The sequence below is a fragment of the Myiozetetes cayanensis genome, unplaced genomic scaffold (genome assembly GCF_022539395.1).
Source record: "Myiozetetes cayanensis isolate MyiCay16 unplaced genomic scaffold, myiCay2020 scf5-8, whole genome shotgun sequence".
NCBI lineage: Eukaryota > Metazoa > Chordata > Aves > Passeriformes > Tyrannidae > Myiozetetes > Myiozetetes cayanensis.
In genome coordinates, this window is record NW_026087742.1 from 42,324,287 (window position 1) to 42,345,152 (window position 20,866).

At 37.2% G+C, this 20,866-nt stretch overlaps 1 protein-coding gene across 1 annotated transcript in view; it reads left to right on the plus strand.

Moving 5' to 3' along the window:
* DDX10 (DEAD-box helicase 10) overlaps positions 1-20,866 on the plus strand; it is a 166,853-nt gene that overhangs the window by 87,173 nt on the left and 58,814 nt on the right. Inside the window, exons 14-15 of the mRNA XM_050333395.1 lie at positions 11,692-11,805; positions 14,028-14,189. Coding sequence (XP_050189352.1) covers positions 11,692-11,805; positions 14,028-14,189 — 276 coding nt within the window. The remainder of the gene's footprint in view (positions 1-11,691; positions 11,806-14,027; positions 14,190-20,866) is intronic.

Here is a 20,866-nt window from a genome sequence, read left to right on the forward strand (position 1 = left end):
ATATTGGATTACTGTTTTGAATAGAAAAAGATCAATAGCAATGCAGAGAACATGGATGTCTTCCTAGTCAAGAGTTTGTTATGTAGAATCTTTTTTGTTGCTGAAAAGTTTTAAGATGAGGTTTTTGTTCAGTCTTGAATAAGATGTGTCAATGTGGATGCACATTTTTAAAATCCATTTTCCACACTGGCAGTCGATCTGCTATTGTCCTTGATTTTCTTGTTTTTTCCTAACTTCTGCTATGCTGTTAAAACTCTCTCCAGCTGCCTTGGCATTCTGGAATCGTGCACTTTTTGGGTAAGTGAAGTGGTATTTGGGTTTCTTCCAGCTGTGATCAATAAGTGGCTCCTGGCACAGTGTGAAAACACTCTCAGTCTAAATGGGAAACAGTTCTCACAGTCCTAGAAATCTTGACTTTGACACATTATTCTTAACTGAACAAATGTCATCTGCCATACATGACCCATGCATTCTCTGAAACTGCTTCAGAAACTATTGTTTTTTGAAAGAGATGAGTGTTTCCCTTATTTCTTAAGCTATCTATCTAGATTTATTTTTAATGGAGACCTGTCAGCAACCCCCCCCCCCTTTTTTTAAGTACTGATGACAGATTCATAGTCCTAAACCTATTTTTATTTCTGTTTCTCTCGTCCATTTCAATTTACTTTTTAAACTCTTGATTTTTCTCTATACCAGTTTACTTGAAGTAGTGCGTGTGAAGTTGCTCCAGCTGAGCAAGGTGTGTTTTTCCATCTTGCTGGAGTGAGAATGAGCACGGGGCAGACTGGGGTGATTGTATTGCAGTGGCCCAGTTGTGCTAGCATAAGTTGCTGTGTCCACACTCTATTACCAGCTTCAGGCTATTTTTTTTTTTTTTGTTATGCCTGGTGGCTCCAGCTTTCTTCTTCACTTAAGGCAATGTAGCAATGTGTGTGTGTGCCCAAGAGCTTAGTCAAGGCTCAAATGGAATAATTCTTTGGTGGTAGAAAAGTGAAGTCCAACCAAGATGTGTCTGTCAACAGAGGGTTTCTTAATGAAGGGAAATTTCTCAGGAGACCATGTCCTGTGAGTTACAAGGATGAGAATGAGCCTGAAAATGAGCATCTTGCAGCTTATTTGTCAGTGCTCATAAAAAACATTTCAGGAATGGGAATGTGTTGTTTAGTTTGTATTACTTAAAGTGGGTTGGTCCAGCTATTGACCTATGTAAGCGGTGTGTCCTATGACGGAGTTCCCTAAAATGCACTGTGCTCCCAGTGGGAAGACTAGAGACATCTCTTTGGATGGCGGAAGAATCTTCCATCACCGATTGCTGAACTGTGTCTTGTGAATGGTCTGACACTTAGAGCTCAAAGCACAGTGCCGCTCATTGCCTTGCTCGTGCCTTGGCTCCAGTGTTGGCCTTGGTGTTATGATGGGGGAGAGATGGGGATGACTGATCAGTGCCACCTGTCTTCCCTTTAGTGGGCTCAGAGTGTTCTTTGGTAAAATCAGTGATGCATTCCCTTCAGCTCTGGTTTGGGAAACTTCACTGTTATTTTTTTAAGGATTTTCAGTAAGCAAAAGAGAGGTCCAGGTCTAAGCTGTATATTTTGATGAATAGCTAACAAGACATTTGTTCACATGGTATCTAGACTAACTTTTCTGTCTGTGCAGAATACAAAATCCACATTTATTCAAAACTAGTATAGTTAAATTTAAAGGGAGTAAAAGAGTGTATAATGGTATACAAAGTTACTTTATGATGATGAAATAACTATAACAAGTAGATTATGTTCATTTCTTAATGTCTCTAAATCCAGTGTATTCCTCTAGAAATAATTACTAATTTGAATTCAGCTTGACTTTCTTCCAAGGATCATCTTTAAAATATGAGTATTGTGGCTTAGATATGATAACCAGAACATAAGTCTTCCCAAAGTTGGTATCAAAGTTGTAAATGCAGCTCAGGAGGAGATCAGCACTGGAGTGCAATTAGTTGCCTGCCATAAACTTTAAGACGTTGTGTATTGTGAATGACAGATGTTTGTTCCACTTTCAAAACAACTGTTATAAATTAACTCACCTTGACTTGGCCTGAAAAACTAGGGATGCACCAGGGTACCATGTGAGATCACACCACTGCCTTCTTCAGTTGCATTAATCCTTGATGGCTTCACTAGGAATGGCTTTCCAAAGAGGTCTTGGGGTGTGTATTTGTGTCTTCTGTGGCAGCATGAGCAGTGGAGTTCACAGTCATCCTGTGACAGAAAGTGCCCAGTTCCTTTCCTTGTTTTTGCTTCAGTTTGAGCAGTTGTTTCAAATTTTAAATTCTGAATAGCTCTTACACTTTCTGCTCTTGAATTTCATCTTAATCTGTCTTGTTTTCAAGGCAAATTCTCATTCTTTTGAGTAGTCCATTGCTCATTCTCTTGAGCTGGGGACAGCTCCCATCTTTGTGCCATTGGAGCATTTCTGCCAGAGCAGAGATCGTGGACCTGACTGAGGAGAACCACTAGTGCCCCCGTAATTTATCTTTCAACACAGATCATTGTAGTCACCACTTGTAACTGTTCTAATCCTTGACCTCTCTTAACTCTCCTTGACCTTTTTTTTTTACTTCAACTAATACTTTTTAGTATGGATTACATTAAATGCTCCACTGAAATTTAAATTAATTAGTCCTGGTTTATTGGCTTTGTCTAAAGAGTCAAGAAGACATTTTTATTGCAAGTGTGCTGTTGGCATCCTTGTCCTATATGGTATATCTTATTCCAATTTCCATTCCATTTTTGTACTCCATCATTCCTCTACAACTTGCTTTTCTGCTTTGCATCCTGTTGAGTTCAGTCTGAGGACCTGTCATGGTCTGGAGTATCCTGGGTCATATTTCCTTGCCCTTCACTGTTCTTTGTAAATATTGCTATATTCACTTCTAAATCATCTGTTACTTCCAGTAAGAAATATTTATTAAAAAAAAAATAAAATCACACACAACTGATAGAAGATTTTATGTGTTAATATTTTCAGAATTCCGTGATGGGGATTACCTGATCGTTTAATGTCTGAATTGGAGGGCCTCTGAAGGGGGAAGGGAGGAGAATGTGCCATCTGTGTTAACCTGAAGAGCAGATAAAACTCTTAAAGACAGTGATGGCTCTCACACTGATCTACTGCTGAAAAATGTACACTGCTCAAATGACCAAAAATCATCTGCAGTTTTTGCTATTTCTGGTCACAACCTGTGCAGAATATTGATGTGGAGTGGTCATTAAATGGGCATAGGTTGTGATTTTAGCTTGTGCAAAAAGAGGGGGAGAGAAAGTGGAGATGGATTTCTCTTTGCAGAGTAATGGTTTTGTTACTTTCTGATGGCAGATCAGGAGAATATAGAGAACAAAATGTTTTGAGATGCTTCAACCTTGGCTGCTGTTGTGTTCCTGGGGCCAGGCCTCTGGCTTTTGAGCAAGAAAGGGAAGGTCACACTGCTCACACATGGTAAAATATATTCAACCTTAAAGAAAAACAGCATGGAAAGTTTCATCTTGTCATCTCACCTTTTGATCTAAGATTCTTCTGCAGACTATTTTTAAGCCATAGTTTTAACAGTGTTATGACATTCATTTCAGCTTTGGCTGCCTTAATGATTATGCACAAAATTCTTTTTTTTCCCTTAAAATAACTGTGTCCTAACTCCTATAAAATACGGTCACATTAAACACAATGATCTTTATTTAACTAAAAAAGGCCAAATTAGTCAGTTCATTAAATGTCAGCTTAGCATTGACTGTATAATCCAGTGATTACGTTTCTCTGAATATTTCTATTTAACTGTCTCAGAGTAAGATATTAACTGCAGCCTGTGAGAGGAGAAGCAATTCTGGTGGTTCTGGAAACTGAAAAATTATAAGGTCCAGAACACAGCACGTTCTCAGCACACCTGAAGGACTTAAGGGTTCTTTTCATCCTTAAGGGAAGGGCAGCCCTTCCTTCCCCTCCACTTCCTACTTGTCTCCCCTCACTCCCATTGTGAGTGTAGGTCTTATTTCATGTGAAATATTAGTGGAGGTTGAATAAGCAGAATCTTTCACCTTTTGAAAAGTAAGAAAAAATCTCAATTTTGTCATTGTTGGAGATTCATAATAGAAGAAAAGGTGCAAAGCAGGTACAAGTTTTCCTAGATCCTCAACCACACCTTGATGTGTTATGGGGTTTGGGTTTGGATTGATTTGGGGGTTTTTTTTGGAAGTAACAAACAAAAGGTGGCTATGTTTTAAGTAATATCAAAAGCATGTTCATGCTCTTCTAATCTGCCAAGTTTTGCTGGAAATAGCATCTTCGTAGTAGCCTTTTCTTGCTCACAAAAATGGAAGCTCCGGAATTGGGGGGATAAACAGCAGTCAACAAAATCATGTCATTTGCTTGTTAATTGATGTTGTATGAAGAACACTTGTTCATTTACTAAGATGTAGTCCTCAGCTTAGGATAACAACAAGCAGTTCATCTAATTCTCTTAGCTGTAGAAGTGCTGGGGAATTTGTTGTTTACTGTGCGTTTCTGTTGGATTTTATCAAAGGAAAATTGTGTTGTAATGGTGCATACCTTGTAATGGAAGGGAGGAGTAGAATGAAAGCATCTTATGTCTTGATCTGGCACTGCAGTTACTAGTGGTATTAATCATCATCTACTTCTTTTATATTTACAGTCTGAGGCAGTCTGACTTTTTAGGATATCTTGGCTTGTACGTGTTTCTTTCGGAAAATATTTTTCTACCAACCCTGGCCACAAGAATAAACAAAAGCTATGTTAATCTGTTTGGTTTTGAATTACAGTATTCTGGAATGTTTTATCTTCATTTAGTCAGGCATACTCAATTATAACTTAATTTACTTTTATCCTAGAAATATATGAATATGTCACTGTTCTCTACTACACCTTTCATTTAAATAAACTGTGTGAGAAGTCATGGTCTTGTGTTGCTAAAGGGCTAATGCTTTAGAAAGGGTTGTCATTGCTGCTTATGCTCACAGATAATGGAGATTTTCAGGCTAATGCAATAATATACTGAAAAGTTCTGTATTGCAGTGCATTAATTAGTCATCTTTCACAGTGAGATATTGTCTAATTACTATAACTCAGAAAATTCTTAAATAGTTGGTTTGTTCATATTAGATCTTATAATAAATGTAGGGTTTGGGCTTTTTGGTGTGGTTTGGTTGGTTTTTTTGTCTTATTTCTTATATTCTTATACTTAAAGATTTAGAAAATGAACTGCAGTGGTTTTGCAGATGAATGACAAAAACTGTTTGTTGGCGTATACAAATAGAGTTGTGTGTACAATTAGATAATTTATAGTCTATGAATCAAGTGATTGTTTTGTGGGCTGAGGGAGCTCAGCTCTTCACCAAAACATTATTTAAAATCTTCCTGTCCTGTGGAGGAGTAGGAAATACATAATATAAAAATTAAAAAAAGAGAAAGCAGAGGGAGAGGGAAAGATAGGGAAGTAAAAAGGCATGAAAAACTGATAGTGCAGTGCTCTCATTCATGGTTCCTCCTTGTGTTCTGGGATTTTATATTAGGGTAAAATATTAACATTCTATTATTCAATATAGAAAATGAAAGCATGAAAGTTTTCTCATGGTTGTATGAATAAAAGCACTTTTTAAAAAAAAATATATTCAGGATTGGGTTTAAATTTGTAACTATTAAATGCTGCTGTGGGGATACAGGAATAGTCCTACAGGAGTAGGAACGGTACCCAGGCATTTCTAAAGTGCCTGTAAAGAAACAAGAGGAAATAGTTAAAGCAGAAGTAAACATCCTAAAATGAATGGGGAGGCATGGGGATGTGTGGAATAAAAAAAATCCTATCTCCTAAATTCATGGTTGGAAGTGCAGATGGAAAACTGGTGGAATCCCCAGCGTCCTGTGAAAATAGTTGATGTGGAAAATGCCTTGTCTGTAGCATTGTTTAAATGGTTATGATTTTTAAGTTGTAATTGAGAGTTGTATCCGTGCCTCGCTCTTTGATCTGAATGGCACAACTGTCATGGTAAAAGCTGTCCTCAGTGAGGTGTACAGATGCTATGCAAGTTGATGGGATAATGTCTATGAATTTAAGCTTCCTAATTAACATTTAATTTAAAAGTAAAATCTTAGAATACTTCACCAAAGTAAAATTAGCCCAACTTGTATTACATGAGAAGTAAAACAACACCACATGCTAAGAAAAGAAACTTGTTTTCCTTGGAAAGCTCAGGGGAGTTCTTTAGTGAAAGCAGCTTTGCCCTGCTGCTACTCAGTGGCTCTGTGTTGTTCTGAAGTTCTCGACAGTGCAAAGCAACCCATGACTCATAAGCAGTCAGCAGAAATGAGGAAGGACAGAAATAGCTGCCACTGCAGACAGGCAGACTGGAAGTTAAAATAGAGACCACCTAGCTATCACAAATCATGAGAAAAACAGCATCCATGCATCTCCTTGTGGTCATGCCTCATCCTAGGATTTTTGCCTCTCTGGTCCTTTTATACTCAACAGGAATACAGATGGCTGCTGGAGTCAAATTGTATTATCAAGAGGAAGCTTGTTGATGTTTAGAGTTGTGTAGGTGCTTGAAGTAATATGGACAGGACTTCAAAGTCTGGCTATTTTACTTCTCCTGATGCTTTCCGCCCTGTCCTTAATCATTATGTATAAGGGGTGAAGTTTGTAACTCACTGCTTCTTCTCTGGTTAGATATTTGTCAGGAGGAGTGAACACTTCCCTCTCCTCTAAATGTATCTCCGTTATAGGTAATCAAAGCGTCGTGGTCTGAGTTTGGGAGGTCTAAAGGATTGAGAGGTAATGCTTTATGGGTAGGCTGCTTAATGGTTGGAAGATGCTTAGGATTCTGAATGTTCCTATGACCTTTATTCTGAAAGGTGCCTACCAGATGAAAGCCATCTCTGTGTGTGCTTTCCATGGCATGAAGAGGAAGATAACCCTTCTCTTTGTCTAAGGTTTGGTAGCTTCAATCTGCAAGCTTGTGTCTTCTGTGGGGAATGACATCTGAGTCTGAACTCGGTAACTTAACAGGGGTTCAACATGCTTGGTGGTAGTGCAAATGTGATAATACTTGCTTCTGTTGTGGGCAGTTTCTTGAGGAAATACAAAACAAGTCTGTGAAATTGAGTCCCACATCGATTTTTGTTTCTCAGAGGCGGTTGCTGTTGAATTCTTGGTAAAGTAATGTAATAACATTGGGAGAGACTGGAAAATACATTCAGGTACAGAACCGTTCTTCCTAGGAATTGTAGGATATAAGCAGGAGGGACAAAAAAAGCCCACAAAACTGTTAGAAATGCAGTAATGCTTGTTTTAGCTAACAGGACTGGAAAATTAATTCTAACTTTTTTTCTACAGATATTTTACCCTGCCACAATAATGTAGCCCTGTCTTCAGGCAACTTCTGTAGAGAGTATACTTGTGCTTGTTTTCAAGGGTGTGTTGAGTTGAAATTAAAAAGGAAATTATAGTCAGAAACAACGTAACTTTGCACTGATGATTTGTAACCTCCAAAGGTCAAATCAAATGTTTTGTCTTCGTTATGGTAAGAGACTGTAAGTGCTTTGATCCTGGGTTACTGAGGGTTACATATTCAAGTCTTATCTAATGACTTTAAAATTGTATTAATAAGAAAATTATTCCATATTAGAATAGCAGAATTTGCTAACATTCATGTTTCTATTGGTGTCATTTCAGAAACATATAATAACTGAAAAATAGTAAATCTTATGTCTCAAACTTGTATCTTCATTTAGAAAACCTTTGTCATTGATTCAGCTTAAGAATATCAGATGTTTTAAGCCAGAAAACAAAAGCCTGCTCCTTCTTGAGAAAAACAGAAAAGAACATGCATATTAGCTGTATTGTTACTGATTCTATATCAAAATGTTTGGATTTTCTTTGCTTCTAAGAGCTAGTTTTTATTGTTACTCATTAAATAATCCAGCAAGCCATCTGGCATGTACAAAAGGAAAAAGAAATTTAGGCTTTTGATTAGTAACAGTAGAAAATCCCCCAACCCTGCAGCTGAGCCTATGTTTTATGCAATTTTTATAAACTTTAGTGACTCTCAACTTCCAATGCTTAACTGTTATATACCATTTTAAAGAGTTTGGTTATTGCTCTCGTCTTGTTTGATCAGTTTAACTATTGCCACATCTGTATAGAAGAAAAGATGAGATGTGAGGGCCTGTTTATTGGTCACAGGGCAGAGTGTTTGCAGTGGTGAGCAGCAGGTAACTGACAGGGAGCTGTGTGTGCACTGGCTGGTGCTTGAACTGGTGTTACCAACTGGAGTTCAAATGCAGAATCCCTTTAATACCTTAACAGCAACATGAAAACCTGTGCCTAAATCATGCATGCTATTTAATTTGGATCGATGGCTTATTTGATGGAATAATTCATCTTTAGAAATGGATTTACTGTGGTAGATAGTAGTTGAGCAAGATTTGGAATGAGCCGCTCTGTGTGGACAGCTGCTATGCCCTCTTAGCTCACTTTAAAGTGCCCAGGCCCATGGCTTGCTCTGGCATTAGGGGGAAGGTCTGGCTCTCACCAGAAACGCTCCATTCACTTATGGCTGCTTATGTGATAGTACTTTGTCCTGCAAAGCCTGTGATCCCCAGATTCCAGCTGTTAACTGAGCAGAGAGGAATCATTGCTCCTGCCACAGTTGTATTCTTTGCAATACCTGAGGTAAACAGGTGGAGGGGATCTTTTGGCAGCCTCCAGCAGCTGGTGGTGCCTGCTGCTATGGTGAACTCATTGTGAAGAAAAGAGAGAAAGCCGTGGAGAATGTCAACCTGCTGCTTGTCAATTGTCAAGTATCTTCTGTTACAAAAGATGTAAATGGGAAATGAATAAGCAAAATGGCTCGAAAACACAGGGAACCAGGGGAAGCCTGAGGTCTGATATCCAATGGTGCTGCACTTCTTATAATGGATGAATCAGACTCCTGCTAGATGGGAAATTGATGTTTCAGTGTAGCTGTTCAGTTTTGGGGTCAAAGCGAAGACAGGCAGTGGTGTTAGAAATTTGGGTGAGGGGGTCACAGGGTAATGGAGGACATATGGAGGGAGAGAGGTGACAGAAGAGAGAAACATTAGGATTATATAGGGATGCCAGAAAAACATGAGAGAGGTCCCCAGGAGAGAACCAAATCAACATTTATGAGACCCCGCGGTACTCCCAGGAGCTTATACACTCTGTGGCTGACTTGCCCTACTCTTACCCTAGATAATGTATCTTCCGTCTTGGGACAGGGAGGTCATGTCAGGAACCACTGCCCTAACGCACTGAAGGTCCCTTCTGGGCTGTACCACTTCTGCTGCTGAACAATGAAGCCACGTAGTTTGGACAAGTTGTGCCTACATCTGTGATGAAAATGTTTGGATATATGAACCCATTTATGGCAGTCAGTCAGGAGACAGTATCTGAAACTGAAGGAGCCTTGAAAGTCGTCTTTGAAGTCTGCTCAGTTTAGTAAATCACTGAAAGTGTCCTAATAAAAAACACAGTGTAATTATCTAGGGAGTGTGTAATTTTTTATTCTCATGCTGCAATTTTTGTATTCGCTGTAGGTTTTTTAAAATTCTAATTCCTTACCTTTCTTTAATGCTGCATATTATAAATCTGCCAAATTCACACACTGATCTTACACTGCTTTTTAGGTGTATAGTAAGGGAATTTAGTTTCCCATTTGTCCCTTCTTGTCCTCTTGTTTCTCTTCTTTGTCCTATTCCATTTTTTCCCATGCAACTTCGCAGCATCAAATTCAGAGGAGGGCGGGGAAACAAGGTACAACTGGAAATTTTGCTTATGTGTGCATGCAAAGACAGCTCATTGGATATTTGAGCTCCTTAGCTAGGAAAACCTTCTTTAACACAAGAAGTATAAACAGCTGAAATTTACAACTAAATATAATTTTGCAAAATACAAGTGTATTAATTTGAAACTTAGAGTCTTTTATTTTTACATTAACATGTTATGCTGGTACCAATACTACTAGCAGTACAGAAATTAAAGAATGTTAAAAAACCAAAAAACCAAAATCAACTGGTGAAACAACATGCTGTGATAGTGAATAATACTGTAGCATCACTTTGAAGTACACCTCTCTTTAAATTCTTCCTTTGGACAATTCCTGTTGTTCTACTAAGCAGTCCATATTTTGAGGTGAGGGTTTTATGCTTATGCAGATTCTCAAACAATTTGTGTTTGTAGGATAAGCAGCAGTCATGAGGGAGCAGTGCAGCTTCTGAGCAGTTATAGATGTACCTAACTAGTAGTGGCTGCACAGTGCAACAAAAATCGTTTGACAATACTGATGACAAAAGTGCTACTGCAGTTACTATTTTCTATAATAGATATGGTCATTACTTGATCACACAGCGCAGTAGCTGTCACAAGCCATTTTTCCTGTTAGGAGCACTGTAATTTTTCTCTTTTATAGTTCATATTTCAGTGCATTAGTGTGCTGACCATGATGACAGTGACTTTCTGAGTTATGTTTTTTTTGCTTTCTTTTATGGTGGATTTGCTATAGAACGTGAAACTGATTAAAATGACCAAAATAAAAAAAACTGAGAAAAAAGTTCAGTTTTTCCTTTTTTTCCTCTGATTCCTTTGACTGCTTTCTGTTATTTATTGGAAGTTTAGACAGCTTAGTGACTGTTTTGCAGGCACTTTTTTTCTGAGTAGTGGAGAGATTGCAGCCTTTATGGGATGATGAATGAGTTGTGAGTCTTCTCCTATGGAGTCTCCACGTATTCCTGTGGACTACCTTTTGCTATAAAGTACTTTATGCAATAGCAGTTACCGCTTAAAACATCCTCTATATGTATTGTGTCCTGAACACGTACGGCCTTTGTTCTTGAAAGGAGAGTTCTCTGAAGAAGAGCTGGGGGTTGGGAATCTCCACATTCTTTAGTTCCATGATGTTGCCACCAGATGGTTGCCTCGGTGAAACCTGTGTTGGCTATATGTGGATTCCACATCTTTGTGGACTTACTCATTAATTTCTCTGGTGTCTTGACCACTTCGTTTCACTACAACTTTTCTCTGTGCTGCTTATAACTTTTGTGAATTTTAAATGTTATTTAATGCTAAATTTGGTAAACATCTCCTGGCACTGATGTTCTTAAACCTGATGGGTCTGTAAGGGATGAAAGTTATGAAATAGGAATGTTCTTGCATGGCCACTTGTGGCCTTCATTGACGCAGAAATAACTCAAGCTAGTGTACTGCCGTGCCTGGGGAGAACATGATGACAAGTGAGATGAAAGTGGCGTCTGATCTGTTGTAGCAAACAGCTTCAAGTCAATTATACTATATTTCTTGTCCGGTGAGGCTTACTAGTAGCACAAACTGGTGAATCTAGTGTCCTTGTCCCAAAAAGGTTAGTGAGATGTCACTAGTCAGGTGTCCTGGTGCTGGCAGGATTTAAGTTATGCTGAATTTTTGTCAGAGTAAATGAGTTTCTGATGATATGGCCTGCTTAAAACACTTTTATGAAAAGGTCTGCAAGCTAATTTTTGCTGGGTATTAATCTTGCTGATGGTGTTTTAGGAATTACATTTTAATGCGTCTAATTACTTTTAAGGAGGTTTGAAGTGTATACCCTGTGACTAGGAAAAAACCCATAAGAAATCTCATTTTCTTTTATACAGACTGCATCAAAATCAAAGATGAAGAAGAAAACAACTAAAACCCAAGAAGCCAAAAAAATTTTGAAGAAGAAATTTAAAGTTAACACAAAAATAGTCTTTACTGAAGATGGAGAGGTAAGATCAATTAAAAATACCTGTATTTTGGTGGGAAATGAATTTGTAGTTTCTGTGAAGTCAAAACTATACTTTGTATCTGTATAAAAAGATAAGCTTTTCAAAAATACATGCTTTTCGTAATTGGCTTAAATTTTGCAGAAGTTTTCAGCTTCCATTTAGAATTCAGTTCCTTCAGGAGAAAGAGGAATTTTGAGCACTGACCTCTTTTCCTCTTTGTATGTGTAAGATACTTGTATGAGAGCTGAAAGTGGATGTACAGAACTGTATCTCTTTTCTGCTGATTATCTTCAATTTCAGGTGGAACCAAGAGCTGTTTTTCTCCTTACAGAAATGTAAAACAATTTTCCTGTAGCTATTTGCTAAAACTCCCCCAGGTCTTCATTTAATGTACTGGAATTAAAAGAAGTCCCTGGGTTTTTTTTCCCAGCATTCAGTATTTCTAGATTAAAGGTTTTGTTAGGAAGGCTAAGGAAGTACCAAATTTTGACCTACTGGTGCCTGGAAATTTGCCAGTTATTTAATTGGGTCTTTTAATAGACCCTGGAAAAATGTATTGATTTGATCCTGAGAGGAACTATTGTGGTTGCTAGTCCCTCTAGGGTTTCCTTGTGTCGATAACCTCACTAGCAAGTATCCACGCTCCATAAACTTTTCTAACATTTGATTTCACAGCTTCAGATGCTGTGTTTGTTGTTTTTCTATTTCCAGCATTAAGATAAAAAATAATTTCTCTTTTTTTTTTATTCTACTTTAGAATAATTTCAGTAAGTCATAACCTGAAAGAGAGGTCATCTTCACAAGAATATAACTTGCTTCTATGACTAAATAAAATAAAGCATTTTATATTGCAGGTGAAGGAAGTGTAGCCATATACATAATTACTGACATTAGATAGAATTTTAAAGGTTTTAGAGGTTACCCTGTTGACTGGAAATTATAATTTCAGATATTTTTAGATATTCAGAAGCTGTTGTCTCATCCTAAAATTCATATGCAAATGTTTTATGTATCTATGCAATGAAGCAAAGAGGAGTAGGGATGGAGGAAGAAAAATTATCACAAAGATTATAGTTTGAAAAGCAGCACATCTATTGTGCTGACTTATTAAAGGAAACAAAAATTTGGCATCTATGATGTTGTTCTACCTTTTTTTTTTTCTGAGCTGTGTAAAGCTGTGCTTTGAAATTTTACTGTTCTATTCCATATACTTCTCTTCCATAAAATAAAAATGCTTTAAGAAATATATCTTTCTAGAAAATACAATTACACAAACTCAGTTTTGTGAAAGGAAGTGGAAACAGTAGGTTGGGTTTGTCAGTACCTGGTAAATAACACCCTGTGTGCATTAGGGAGTCCTAAATGTGTTTGGTTTTGCATTTGTACTGAAAGGAATCCTATATTTTCTGCCACAGTTTCTTTTTAAGAGTTATTACCTTACTAATCCATAAGCAAGAATGATTTTGCACAGACTATCCCTCAAAAATGTGTGCTCAAGGTATAAGCTATTAGGTCACAAGATAGATGGGGGTATTTTGCTTAATATGTAGTCTTTGTCTTAACTTCAGAGTTTCAGATATTTAAGGGAAGCTGGATGTGTTCAGTACATCATCCATCAAACATTTAATCAGCATGAACCATCGAACATTTCCAATATAGTTTTCATACAAAAATCAAAAAAACTCTCCATACCTGTTCTCCTTGCTTTCTGCAAAACATGAACCTGGAGTCAGAGGTTTTTTTGTGTATGGTGATATAAGCTTACCTCATTTTTGTCTCAGTTAATATGTTGGAATATTTGTTGTTTACATCGAAGGTACTGTTTAGATTTACTCCTGTTCTTTTCTGTTGATGTATTTTGAAGAGTCATTTCTTGAAAGAAAACATATTTTTTCTCCCAGAGCAACTAGCAGGATTAGAAATTATTTGTTCCATTCAGCAAAGAAAGAAAATTAGGGGAAGAAGTTAATGTGAATATATTAAACAGGAATGTGATTTAGTGGAGACACTATTTTCAAATACTAATTTTGGACTGAATGTGATGTTAAATAAGGTATCTGAGTTTCTGTTGTCCAAAAGTTTTGTTAATCTCTTTCTTTTGCAAATGGCCTTTTTATTTAGTCTAGAAAAATAATGTATTGCAATATTAAGGGCATCAAAAGTGTGATGTGGAAAAAAAAAAGATTCTAACCGCTATTTTCTTGTTGATATGTCTAATTCAGTTAGTGCAGCAGTGGCCACCTGTGCAAAAATCCAGTTTGGCAAAAGCAGATGAGGAAGATGATGCCACTGGTATCAACTTAGATAAAGCAAAAGAGATACTGCGTGAAGAAGACAAATTTGACAAAGAAGAATACAGGAAGAAAGTGAAGGAAAAACACAGGGTAAGTTGATTTCTACCTCAGTTACTGAAGTGCAGAAATACTGGGTTGTGGATTGTTCACTGTGGAAAAATACTTAAATACATTGTAAAATAAGTGTAGTACAAGTTCATTTAAATTCAGATCTTTTCAGGATTATATTGGACACAGGAAGACTGTTTTGATGTAAGTAGCTGGATAGCACAAAGCCTTATTCAATAATTGTTGTTGGTAACAACTAGTGGAGTTTTAAATAAAACTTTAAAATCTGTTAAAAATTTAGTAGGAGTATCTTTTTTTTTTTAAAGCAGTGTTTAGTGAAAGGATTTGTTTCACAAAAAGAAAGTATTGTTTGGCATATGTGCTCTAACAAATGCTCAAAAGTGAAAGAATGTCTCTGAAATGTCTTCAGACTACCACTTGCTCAAAATTCATTATTACATTTCAGCTAGGCAAAAGTACTGACTTTTTTTTATTGGTTTTAATAGGGCTATCAGAATTTATTTAGTGAATTACTCAAATAATGTCATATAATTTTAGCTGTAACTTGAAAACATTATTATCTGCAGTCTGGCTTCTCTCTGGCATTTAAAACCCTTTAAGTTGCAGATCATACGTTTTCAAAATTCTTTCTGCATTATTTGCTATGAACCAAAGCAGAGTTTTCTGACCTTGCTGTGTAATTGTCATATGGAAGACAGCTGTCGTTCCCTATGTGAGATGGGTATGGAATTTTCCAGATAACAGATAAATGTGAGATCCCAGGACTGTATTTTCTGCCACATAGTTAAAGGCCTGATTTATACTCAAAGCATCAAATTTCCAAAGCATTGAAAAGCATTGTTTTATTGCCCTGCTCTGCAAATGCTGATTTTATCCAGTTTGAGTTGATTATTAGTAGTTAGTGATAAATCTTCTAGTGTTTGTAAAGGTTTGTATTTGAAGAAAAGAATTTGGAAGGGATTTCTGAAGGCTTCAAATTGCCTTTTGGCATTGACATATTCCAGCTAAAGTCAAAGTATACTTAACATGTTTAATTTGAAAATCTTCTCCTGTAGTCCTGTTACAGTCCTTTGACAAATGGAAAAAAAAAATCTCACCTCTTCTTTAGCAATGTGTTGCATTTGAAAGTAGGTGCAAAGAAATCATGTTTCCTGTGCTAGAGGTGAAATCATAGTCAAGTTTACAGAAAGTAATGCTGTCAGATTTCAAGAATGCAGCTTAATAAATAAGGAAGGAGAGAGTGATTCTATGACTTTGCAATCAACCTGTTATTCACTACCAAGTTCATAAACTTTGAGTGACACCATATGTTTGACATCAGACTTCAGTGATAAAATACTTCATCACTTGGTCTGTTAAGACACCTTCATTGTTACAATGCCAGGGAGAACAAATGATGTTAATCAGATATTTACTTGCATCCAAAAAAATGTTTCATCTGTGGAGATAATATAAAAAGAGAATGCATCTTTTCAAATGTGAGGCAAAATGAACAGGACTGACCACATCAGTGGCAGGTAATGTAATTATGGAAAGCGTCACATGTCAAGTTTTGTGTAGCTCACCTTACTGCAAGAGTGTTTTTCACACTCTACCTAATTATTATCCTTTATGTAATTAAATAAAAGAAATGAATGGTAGTATGTAAAAAAAGAAGGAAATAATAAATAAAAAAAGGGCTTTTTATTGAGGTCCTTTGAAATGATTGTCTAATATTTAGGGCTGCCAGTCAGCTATTGCATGCACAGATTTCTTATTTGAGGCTTTACAATTTGAGGTGAGGAATACTTCATATAGTAGTCATCCATTATGTCTAGGATTCTTGACAGTCAGCTGTTGCTGCTTAGGAAATAACTGTAATAGTAAATTGGGGAAAATAAGGCTGAGCCCTGCTCTTTTGTCTCATTCATACAGAGACAAGTACTACCTCCTTTCTTTGGGGTCATGTTAAGCTGGTCTAGTGATTAGAAGATCCCTTCTTCCAGTGATCCAGGAAGAATTTATGTTGCTATTAGGTGGAACAGATACTAGTCTATTTTTTTCTTATTAGAAAATGTGTAATTAATAAAATTCACACTATAGGGAAGAGTTCTGTTGCATAATACAGAAGTCGTAGACATTATTTTAGCCATTTCAGCCAGTGTTTTTCCACTAATATGTTTTTGGAATTTATTGAATTGTTGATGGGACAAGTCATTAGTCCTTCATTAATAAAAGAGTGCTGGGGGAAAATTTTAACTGCCTCAGAGCCACTTTCATAGTGACTTCCCAGTGGTATTTAAAAGTTCTCCCACCTCGTAAGGCTTCCCTTCCTGAAAGATAAGAATCACTCAGCAACAGATACTAGTTGAGTTTGACTCTTTGACTTGATCTCAGTGATGTGAACCACTACCCCAGTCTGTGTATCATGATTGTACTGCAGAAGCCTGATCAGATGTCTGATCATTGTCTGAATTGTTTGTAAACGTTTGGTTACATAAGTAAGCCTGAGAGACAAGTGGTGTAAACTATTTGTTAACTTCATTGGAGGGAGAGGGTGAAATGTAGAAGACAAATATTTAATTGTATTACCAACAAAGGATATGGGAGCAACAAAAATACTGGGAGACTTTATTTTCATGACTTCAGATTTTCTGTAAGTGAAGATGTCTTAGTGCCCCTTCTGTGTGATTGAAAGAGGAGCTTTTCAAAGTCACAAACGTCTTATACATCCCCTCACTGGCATTCAGCAGTCCTGTTATATATGAAGTCTTAAATTCATCGCTTGTGACTGTCATTCCTTCTTTTAAAATCCTCCATGCTACACCATGAGCCAAAATGCATCATGGCATAGCACAAACTCTGTTGTCTGACCTGTCCTTTCTTTAGTAATGTTAATTATTTTATTCCCATCTTCTTTAAATTTCCTTCCTGCAAGGAGATGTCAAATGGACAAAGATCTACAGCAGTATGTTTTAACAGCAGATGTGACAACTCTCTGTTACTTAGTTTCCCACCTCAGTTGCTGAATTCTCCTACAACTCTTTTTCCTGATGCTGGTGTAGTTTCCTGGTGTGTATATTTGGCAGTTGTTCTTTTTTACTTTAAATTGGTTTTTTTTAAATTTGTTTATGTTATTAGATAAGTAGATTAGCAGACCACTAGAGAGAAATGTGTTTTTGTTCTGACCAAATGTAGAAGTCTGGTACATGGTTAGCTAGATCAGTAATCAAAAAGTCCCTTGAAGCTGGAAGTGTGTGCTAATACCTGAAGTCTCTACATTGACTTTAAAGTGGTGACTTAGAGTAACAAAATAATTTACAGAATGCTACAAAAGCAGATGTTATTTTGTCCAACTTCTTTATATCTTGCACATGGGTTCAGATTGTAATTTAGGTTGGGAGTGGATGTAGAAAAAGCAGTGTTTTTATAAAGCTTGTAATTTTATAGGTAATTTTCAGTTGATAATCCCTCTCTTATGGTTTCTTCAGTATAATCTTGAAGATTAGAAATCTCTGAGTCAAAAAAGGGAACATCTTAAAATTGAAACTTGCACAAAATAGGGTTATTTTTTTTGGTGAATGTGGCCTGTAAGCTTACTATGAACTTTCCTTGTGAAATTGTTTCTGATGAAGAACAAAAGTATTTGGAAAGTATCCACAGGCCATTGCTTTTAAATCCATTTGTGAATGTTATTTAAATGATCACAGTTTTCTTTATGATCAGAAAAATGTTTTGGTGCATTCATGAGATGCTTGGATAAGATGAGTTGTGTGTTGCAGTGCCTTAAGGGTTGTGGCGACTTGAAAAGCATCTGCACTATAATTAGGTTTTCTTCATGAGTTTCACATTTTGTTATCCTCTCCTTCCTCTGCAAATGTGGAAAAATTGAAAATCAGATGGATAAAAATGAATAAAAATCTGAGGTATAAATGTGGTGTACTTAATGCTTATTGAAGTTTTGGAAACAAAGGAAATTTTAATAGTTGAGTACAAGGAAAGGACAGTGACACTGATCAAGATGATGTAAAAAGAATCTGCATTAATGGCTATTTAATGACAGCCCAGTGAGAGGCACAGATTTGAGCTCCTTTGAAATGTGAAAAATGTTATAAACACCAACAAAGGGAGAAGTGAACAAACATTCAGAACATGTTTTTGCACTCCATTTTTCAAGTTTTTAACTGAAAATGCACTGTTGTTAAGAGGAAAACAGTGGCAGAGAGGGATTCATCTCACTTCTTAACAACCTCTTTATACTAACTCAGGTTCAGACACATGCCCATTGGTACTGAAGGAAAAATGAATAGCAGCCTTATTTCTTACCTCTCTTTCCCACAGCATAAGATATGCTGTGAATGTCAGATAGTCAATATGATAAGATGGCAAGAAGTGTTTTTTTTTTTTTTTTAAATTTCATTTTATTTGGGCAGTATTAGTAGCAAACAAACTGAGACTGTCTTCATGGGTCTGATACTGCAAGATGCAGTAGTTTTGTACCTTCCTGGGAGATATTAAATAAGTGTGTTTATAGAGTCATGACTCAGACTTAAGATGACGGGGTGGCCATTCAGAAGATCCTGCACTGTAAGCATTGTACCACAAGTCTATATTTTAAATGTAATATATACTTTGCATTTTTGAGGCTCCTTGCAGAATCTTCCCGTGATACTGATGTTGGGGAGAGGAACCTGGAGATATTTCGTGTCCCCTTGTGTAATGGTCCTGATTTGTAGTGCCTGAAGTTTGCAGTTACGTGCTCTCGTAGTTTTGCTTATGCTGTTCTTAATTCAGTAGAAAATAAAGAACTATTTTAGAAACTCTATTGAAACAGAATACTTCTATTTTTTTTCGTCTCCTGTGCCCTAAATGCATTTGTTAGTGGCAGAGTGGATGATTTTAATGACGATAAACTGTGAGGCTTCACCCTTTGTGTTTTACTCTCCCAAATATTGTTACTTAATTAACTGTTTCCAAGGCCAAAAGAAGAAATTCTTGATACTAGACTTTATGTAAAGACTGTCATAAAATAAGTAACTTTCAGTTTCAGGAAGAGTGTGCTTACCCCATTGAATTTATTCAATAACTTTCTGATTAAAATTCATTCTTGAAAATGGAAGATTGCAGACTGGTAAGGGAAACCAAATCCCTTGGCTTTGAGCTCAGGAGGTTTCTTCCACAGGCCTGTTTAATGAAGCGTGCTGCTGTTCCGGGTTGCAGACTTGAGCCTTGTAAGGCTGTGCATGTATTGCACGGATGGGACTCACAATACACGCGTGGGTATCCACAGAGTCAAGAGAGGCAGAAAAGAGAAACGCAGGCAGCACTCGCATAAACATGAACAGTACAGGAGGCACAAACTTAGTTCTTCTTGTTGGCTGATCCGGGCTCACGTTTACTAGCAGAACTATCAAGATCCTCACTCCTTTGATTGATAACCACACTCACCAATTCCTTAAATAGTGGAGTGGGCCCTAAATATGTCTAATTTCCTGCTCACATCATTGGGCCCTTATGTAGTTGCTGACCTTGACCTTGGGTTTTTCCATATGCTGCTCTTCCTTCATGGTCTCGTAGCACCTTTCAAATTATTCAAAAATATTCAAAATATTCCATTTTAAATTTGCATTTTTCCATGGGGCTGATAAACATAGATAACCTGATTTCTCTTTTTTTTATCACTTACAAAGTTCTGTGTGGACCTTCTCAAGGCTGTACATGTGTGGTTCCGTTAGTGTTTGTCTGTCAGTGACTTAGGAGTTCACGTCTCTTGTTGCTGTCTGCCTTACTGCTCATTAGGATTGGGGATTTTGTATTCGTTTTATTACCTTTTCTCCTTCTTGTCTTTATCTCACTCTTAACAGGATATCATTACAAACCATGTTTTTACATTCAAAGTATCCCTACCACCCTTGCAGAATTAAACATGGAGTTCAAAAGAAGCATTTTCTGATCATTTTTGCATCAGTATATAGGGGGTAGAGCAGGAGAGAGACTATAACTTTATTAATTTTATGTTAGTTCACATACTGTTCTTTAGAATCTGGAAAAGATCCTTCAGTAAAGAATGATGAAGTTACAATACTAGAGAGGATATAACAACCTCAGTACTAAGTTTGGAGCTGATATTTAAAAAACATGAAAATTGGGGGGCATTAAGGAAAAGAAAAGGTACTATACCTCTACGCAAAAGATCAAACATGCTTGAAGAGGATAACTTGGAGAACTCTGGTTACCTCATGATGACTTAAGAGCTGTATGAATTCTATCGTTTCAAGGAAAGGTGCACTTGATGTAAGAATTTGAAAAGTGATGCAAGTTTACTTTTCAGGGAAGACTCCTTTTCCTTTGCAGCCTGCTGTTGGCCAAAGGTTATAACCAAACTTTGAGTTTATTTTTAAAAGTATTAATACTGGTGGAGCCCCTGGTGGTCTAGTGGTAAGGGCGCGGCGCTGTCACCGCCGAGGCCCGAGTTCAATTCCTGGTCAGGGCCGCTCCCGGGCAGGTGGAGCTCGTTAGCCCTTAAAAAGGCAACCCATCCACGTCCTAAGGACCTCTCTGCTACTGTCCAAACTCGCATGGCCCCGGCAGATGAACCTTAGGATTAAAGGGTGGGCTCAGTTCCGCGCACACTGTGTCTCACCTAAAAAAAAAAATCCAATGCGCAGGCTGGAAGGTGGAAAGACCTTCCCCGGATCTTCGCTCGCGAAGACTGGCCA